We start from the raw sequence: 6,889 nt of genomic DNA on the forward strand, positions 1-6,889 counted from the left end.
ATGATTAACGAGATAGAACACATATTTTGGATTTTTGTAAAAAAAAAAAAAAAAAAAATCTTCTTTAATTTGGAGGTGACAATGTGAAATTAACTCTGTTAAACTGTTAAAATATCACAGCCTATTTACCATCCTAATGAATGGAACAATGGATAGAGATCAGCCATGACGATTCACAGACAGGATTTGTACAGATAAATGCTGCATATCACTTTATAGTATGAATATGATTTTATGAGTACAATGAGCTGCTGATGGTATTATCTCTCATAGAACCAGATAAGACTCAGGGGAGGCCGCAGGAATTCAGCAGTGTCTCTATAAGTGATCAGGAATTCTCACTCTTCCCAAACATCGGTGACAATTGAATTCAACTGTCCCCTTTGAAAATGATGACTCCTTTTATCTGTATTGTATAAAACTTGCTGTTTGTTCTTGCCATTCAACTTGGCTGGGGCTCTGTTTTGCTTCACCATTATGAGTTGCACCTATAAGTAGACAATTTGATATTAATGCCACTCAGAAGAAAGATTTTCAGCCCTAATGACAAATAGGCTGTATGAACCTTTTAATTTAATCTCCTGTTTTCATGTGGAAGGATTCCTTCAGACTTTCTGTGGCTTGTTCCTCGGTTATGCATCTCCATTGGGGGAGAATATCAGCAGGCTTGGCTTCATATTCCTCTACAAACTGCTCGTTAAACTTGCTAAAGATGTACTTCCAGTAGTCTGAGGCCTGGATGCTGGTGTCTGGCTGGATGAGCCAGTCAGGGAAAATGCTCCGATAGTCCTTGTATGGATGCAGTTCCTCCCCTGTTGCAGTCAACATGAAGCGTCTCTCACTGGCAACATTGGTGGAGCAGATATGGTGCACTAATATAAGCGATACAAGATTCCTACATCCTCCAATCCCCTGAGGACGGTGAATGGAAGCAAAGTGCTCTGTGTGGCTCTTGCCACCAGCTTCACAGGGGGCCCTGCAGAAGGGACACTGCCTCCCACAGCCGAACACCCTGTTAAACAGCTCCTTCTGTGGCTGAAAGGGCAGTGAGGTCAGCCTGGCCCTCACATCCCCACCTTTCTGAAACTCTTCGGTAAAGGCCTGCTCCATTTCATCCACGAGCCCCTCCAGACACCGGGAAAAGTCTTCTGGTTTGGCAGAGTTTAAGGCCAGGACTGCGCTGAGGGGGTCTTTGGGGATGACAAGCTCCTTCCCTAGGTCACTACAAATATCCTGAATGAACTGCTGAATGTTGTGGGCCTCCTCATCCCTTTCTGCTGCCAGTTCAGCTGCCTTCATCTGTGCGTTCTTAATGGCTTCCTTTATTCTTCTAAGCATCACCTTCAGGCGGTTCATCTCAATGTTCCTGAGGCTATCTCTCTCTGAGAACTGCTCCACCATCAGCTTCAATATCCAGTCCTGTACAAAGGTCTCGTAATTATTTATGTATCTCACAAAGTCCTGAAAGTTATCATCCTTAAGCAGCTGCTCAAGGACTGAGAACTGGAAGAAGGTTCGAGTGCTGAAAGCAATGGCTTTCTGCCCTGCCAACATTTCATCCACAAGGTCAGGGCCCAGAGATTTGGTGATGTATTCCTTCACCGCAGGTTGAAGACAGTTAACAGTGAAATCATTGGCTTTCTTCTGGTACTGGTCTCTTTTGTTGAACAGGTCCTTAAAGTCTGTGTAGTACTGTTTCTTGAACTTTTCCAGACAGTGACGAGGATCATTTGCATGGATGAAAGCCAGATGCATTTTTTGAAACTCCCGTGCTGCATGTCCACAGATGTGAATCTTCAGCTTGGCCTGAAATTCAGCAGTTGTTTCCAGATTCTTGTCCAGGATTTTGTCTCCAATGCAAAGCAAGTCTATTGTGTATGTTTTGTGGTAATCAGATTTTGTTCTCACTTTCTCATTGACAAACTGCTTGCTCTGCTCAATGATGTGATGAACTACCTGCTGGAACTCTTTCAGCTCCTTTACAAAGTCAAAATTCCAAATCCTTTGATTTAATGCCAGATGTTCACTTTTCACTTTGAATGGCTCGCTTCCATATCCAGACAAGTTGCCCACTTTTGACAGTATTTCACGTACTGAGCTGCCTTTCATCTCTAAGTTAACCCACAGCTGGTGGTAGATGTCTTGCACAATGTCTCGTTCTTCCATGCCAGGGAAGCGCAGCTCTGCTACAGTCTCATCCCACATCTTCTCAAATTCATCCTCCAGCAGTTTATCAGACTGATCTTTACTTTTCCTGCATTTCTCAATCAGCCCCTGCACCTTTTTCTCCATTGTGGCTGTGTGGTTTTTCTTGATGCTCTCTAACCTGAACATACCCTTTCTGATCTCCACCGCTGCCTCAAGCTTGTTTTTCACAGAGTTCTCTGTCTCCTTCCTGATGGTATTGGCTGTGATGTTGAAGTCCTCCTTGTACTTCTCTACCAAGTGAACATGTCGCTCTTGCCTCTTGTAGAATTCAGTGAGTTTGGACAAAATGAGCGTTTCCCCTTTCATCACTTCTGCCAAGGCCTGAGTTTTCAGGCGGTTCAGTAACTCATCCAAATTCTTAAATTCTGCTTCTGTGCCAAAGTTTGACACCTTTGTCTCAGCTTCCATTAGCCAGGAGTACATGTTTTTCCTGAAGGCCCAATCCCATTGGTTGAACTCAGTACAAAGCTGAGCATAAGCTTCAGCCACAAAGCTGTTGCGGAAACTGAAGATGAAGTTCTCATACTTCACTGCTTGCCATAAGCTCTTGGTCCATTCATGGAACTCAATGATTGTGTGTGCTGAGCTGTTTCCAGATTTTTGTTCCATAAACTTCTCAATCACACTCCTCTTGAAAACATCCACAGACTCACTGTAGCCAGCATTGACAGGGGCCATGGGAGGGTTGCCATGCCAGAGCCCAGGGATGTACCAGGTGTTTCTCTCTGGATCATACTCCATGACATCAGTAAATATTTTGTTGTCTCCCTTCTTTTCCATCTTAGCTGCTGCTTGGGTCATCTTATTCAGCTTCTCCAGCAGAAGCTTCCTGTCGCTCATGTTACTGTCATGGGCAGAGATGTCTGGCACATTCTGGTGCACAAACTGACAGCAGGGTTTTCTCCCAACTTCTTTCATGCGCAGGAAAGCGTGCACCACAATCTGCAGGATATCGTTCATATCCATGGAATTCTCCATGGGGATGTTGATCACTGTGATGTCACTCAGCCCCACCACCAGAGTGGCCAGTTCATTATCATGCTCATAACTGTCATCCAGCTGTGCCAACTGTGGTGCCTTCAAACCTTCAGTGTCAATAACCATGATGTAATCACACCCAAGCCGCACTTTAAAATCCTCTTTCACTCTGATGAGGAGCATGAAGGCCCCTCTGGTGCACCTGCCACTACTGACAGCAAACTGGACCCCAAACATGGTGTTCAGGAGGGTGGACTTCCCAGTGCTCTGTACCCCCAGTACAGTGACCACCCGGATCTTACATTTATCCTGTGTGAGATCATGAAGTTCTATCAGGACCTGTGTCACCCACTTTAGAGGAATATTGCTTGAGTCTCCATCCACCAGCTCCAGAGGAAAGCCCTCCTGTAGCAGCTTGGCACAGAGACGTGGCAGGCGCTTAATCTCTGGGGTGAGGGCTTCAGGGAGTGAGCAGGCCGACTCGTACAGCTGACCCATTTCCCTCAGGAAGTGCTCCGTCCCCAAGGAACAGCTGGAGATCTCCCTGTCCAACTTAGCAATGAGCTCCTTGTTTTCTGAGGAACTCTGTTCCTTGTACTTTGCCTGAAGAGGTGGAAGACTTTTGCGTGACAGATTATCCAGATTGATCCTCATCCACTTGAGGAAGTACTTGCACTCCTCTGTGGAATTGCACATCGCGGAGATGAAATGGGACATAGAATTGGAGATTCTGACAGCCCTCTGCTGTTCTCTGAGCTTCTGCTTCTGATCTGCAAGCTCATTCTTGTAAACTTCTATGTTTTTCTCCCCAGCATTTTTCATCCTGCACTGTTCCTTCTCCAGTTTGGCCAGCTGTTTCCATGCAGTCCCTTGCAAGGGCAGCTCTTTCTCCTTGAAGCTCGATATGTCAGATATTCCTCCTGTGATTTCATCAGCCTTAAGCTTGCCGCTCTTACAGTGGATGTATTCTTCATCAACATGGATCCCTAAATCATGGGTAAGATCAGACATCCTTTCAATGCTCATTTTAATGTTTCCCTTTAAAATTCCACGGATAGCCGAACGCAGTTTTTTGTTGAATTCTGCATCATTCATCCGCCGATGCTTTTTGATGAAGTCACTGGGGTTTCTCTCAGAAACACATTTCCTGAAGTCATCCTCATTGAAGCTCTGGCTCTGTGAATTGGTGATCAAAATCCAATGAGTCTTAAATTGCTTAGAGTCCAGAAATCTTTGTTCAAACTTAAAGTCATCGCAAAACACAAATATAGCAGTAGATGTGTGGCAGAGGAAAGCGTACTGAGTTTCAAAGTCTCTGAGGTCCCCACGGAGGTTAGCTATAGCCAGAGGCTCAGAGAAGATGTCAGTGTTTTTTTTCCCACTGGGCAGATACCAGCTGATTTCCACCAGCCCATTGGAAATCCTCCTTGGGGTGTCACCGCACTCCATATTTCTGTGAACAAAGGTGTCGTGGTACTGCTGAGGGTTGCTGAGGACTTGGTTCAGAATGTGAGACTTGGACATGCTGCAGTTTCCCAGCCTCACAAAAGAGACCATGGGGAGGTCAGAGAGAACAATGCTCTCCTCTACAATCCCTCTTGGGTCCTCCAAAGAGTGCGGCTTGTACTTTTTCACAATATCCCTCATGGCCCACAGCATTAAAGTGCACTGCTGGGTATCACATGTAGGAAGCAGCAGAGGCACAGAGAACTGGCACATGGACATTTTCAAAGCCATCTCCTGCTGGAGAAAGCCATCTGAGCACAGAAATACAGCAGTTATGAGGTCAAGGGGGTTGACTCTGTTGCTGTGGTCCTCTGGATCGTCCACGGTGTCCAGTGAGCTGTCCAGGTTTTGGGGCTCTGTGTCCTGTTCTGAGGAGCAGCTCATTCTACGAAACGAATCATTCACCATCATCAGCTTCCTCAGGAAACACCATGGCAGAGATTTCAGAGACTGGATGATTTCATCAGATAAAGTCTCTCCATCAATCTGCAGCACCTGGCTCAGAGTCAGCTTGTTCTTCAGGTGGTGTTCCAGTCCGAGGTCTCTCAGCAGCTCCTCCAGACTGGTTCCTGTCATTGGGGATGGAAGCTGCATTAGAACATGTATACACAGCAGTACAGTAACAAAATCATAAGAATCCACATACATACACATCAAAAAAATGACTAAACTTCTTGGCAGACTGAATGCTTTGTACTCCTGAGTGATGCTTTGGCCAGTGATTGTACCCTGTATAACTCCGCCTCCATGTCCTATCCCTAAATTGCTTGCCTCGATTCAGTGAAGTGTTCGCACCTGCTCTCCGCTATCTCTACATTCCTTAACTCTGTGCAATTGTCTACTCCTTAGTCATTTGTATTACATGTGTGTCTATGTGAATCCAGTCCCGCGTTTTCGGTCCTCCCTTGTCATTGTATTATTGCCCTTCCATGTGTCCCATCCGTTTGTTTTCGACCCATTGCCTGTGACCGTGACTATTCTTTGGATTATCCTCAATACATCTGTTTGCTGGAGACCCTTTGCCTGGACTATCGCTTACGAACTGCCTTATCCCTGCTATAACTGTTTGCTGGCTTTTGACCCTCGCTGCACCAACCTACCCATACAAAATAAAGACCTTATTTTCTAAAGAACTTTCGTTGTGGTCTCGCGATTGGTTCCCCCGTTCTGAGTGGCTGATAAGTTGTTGGAAATATAGAGGAAAATAAGTATTGAGGACAATTAGTCAGATGGAGGAAGTCTCTTTTTTTGGTGAATTTGTCCTCCTACACTGTGCCCTGTCACTGTGCTGGGACATTGGATTTCTGCTTGGTCCAGAGGGAAGAGCACCTCCCACTGGCCTACCAGCACCTCTTCCAACTTGGTTTCCCAGGAGGTCTCCCTCCTCTTCTGCTTGGGGTCCTCACCTTTACTGATGGTCTCATCTTCAGACACACTCCCACTCTGGTCTGAGTCTTCAGTTTCCTGCAATGAAAAACATCACAGACAGTTTTTTAACATTTTGCAAGCCCTTTGTTGGTATTTGTTTTATACAATATTTTAATACATATTTTAATTAGTTGAATAATCCAGCTCGGACCTGTCAGTCATAGAGGCTGTCCAATCAAGCTGCAGTGTTTCCTGGTTTTTGGTGTGTTTAGCTCGTGCATAATTCAATGATTGCTTGGAAAGATCACAATCCTTGTTTGCAAGGCCTACACAAAGCCCTTTTTTAATTTGGCCCTCCAGGACTGGAGTTAAACCACTGGACATTGTGGCCTGCAGAACTGGAGTTTGACTGAGAGTTTTGTCAAATCTCACCTCCTCCTCCTCGTGTGCAGTGTCCTTACTCAAGGTCCCATCCATGTTATCAGTATCTGCAGAATATCTCTTAGCTGGGTCAGCAGCGGAGGGTTGGGACTGGGCCAGGCATGAGGATGTGTTCTCTGGTGCTGGTTCTGTGCCCAGACTGGATCGGTTGTCTGTGGTCTCCTCCCGATTCTCAGAATCTGCACCTGAGATGCTCAAAAACAGACCACAGTCACACACCCTGGTATAAGAGGTCCAAGGAAGGGTCCCAAACCCTTAACATCCACCCCAAGTAAAATGTGTCATTTTAAAAAACTGTTTCTTTAAAGCAAGGTGGCATGGATGGTGCAGTGGGTACCACTGCCACCTCAAAGCAAGAGCGTCTGCCAAATGCCATTAATGTAATGAT

At 45.7% G+C, this 6,889-nt stretch overlaps 1 protein-coding gene across 1 annotated transcript; it reads right to left on the reverse strand.

Annotated features, from left to right (window-relative positions):
- Positions 1 to 573: 573 nt before the first annotated feature.
- Positions 574 to 6,537, reverse strand: LOC133141619 (up-regulator of cell proliferation-like). The gene is made up of 3 exons (XM_061262185.1): positions 6,493 to 6,537; positions 6,037 to 6,156; positions 574 to 5,280 (listed from the first exon to the last, which is right to left on the reverse strand). Exons 1-3 carry the CDS (start codon positions 6,535 to 6,537, stop codon positions 574 to 576), a joined length of 4,872 nt encoding a protein of 1,623 aa, XP_061118169.1.
- Between the last annotated feature and the right edge of the window lie 352 nt (positions 6,538 to 6,889).

This window comes from Conger conger, chromosome 12, assembly GCF_963514075.1.
Source record: "Conger conger chromosome 12, fConCon1.1, whole genome shotgun sequence".
In the NCBI taxonomy this organism is placed as follows: domain Eukaryota; kingdom Metazoa; phylum Chordata; class Actinopteri; order Anguilliformes; family Congridae; genus Conger; species Conger conger.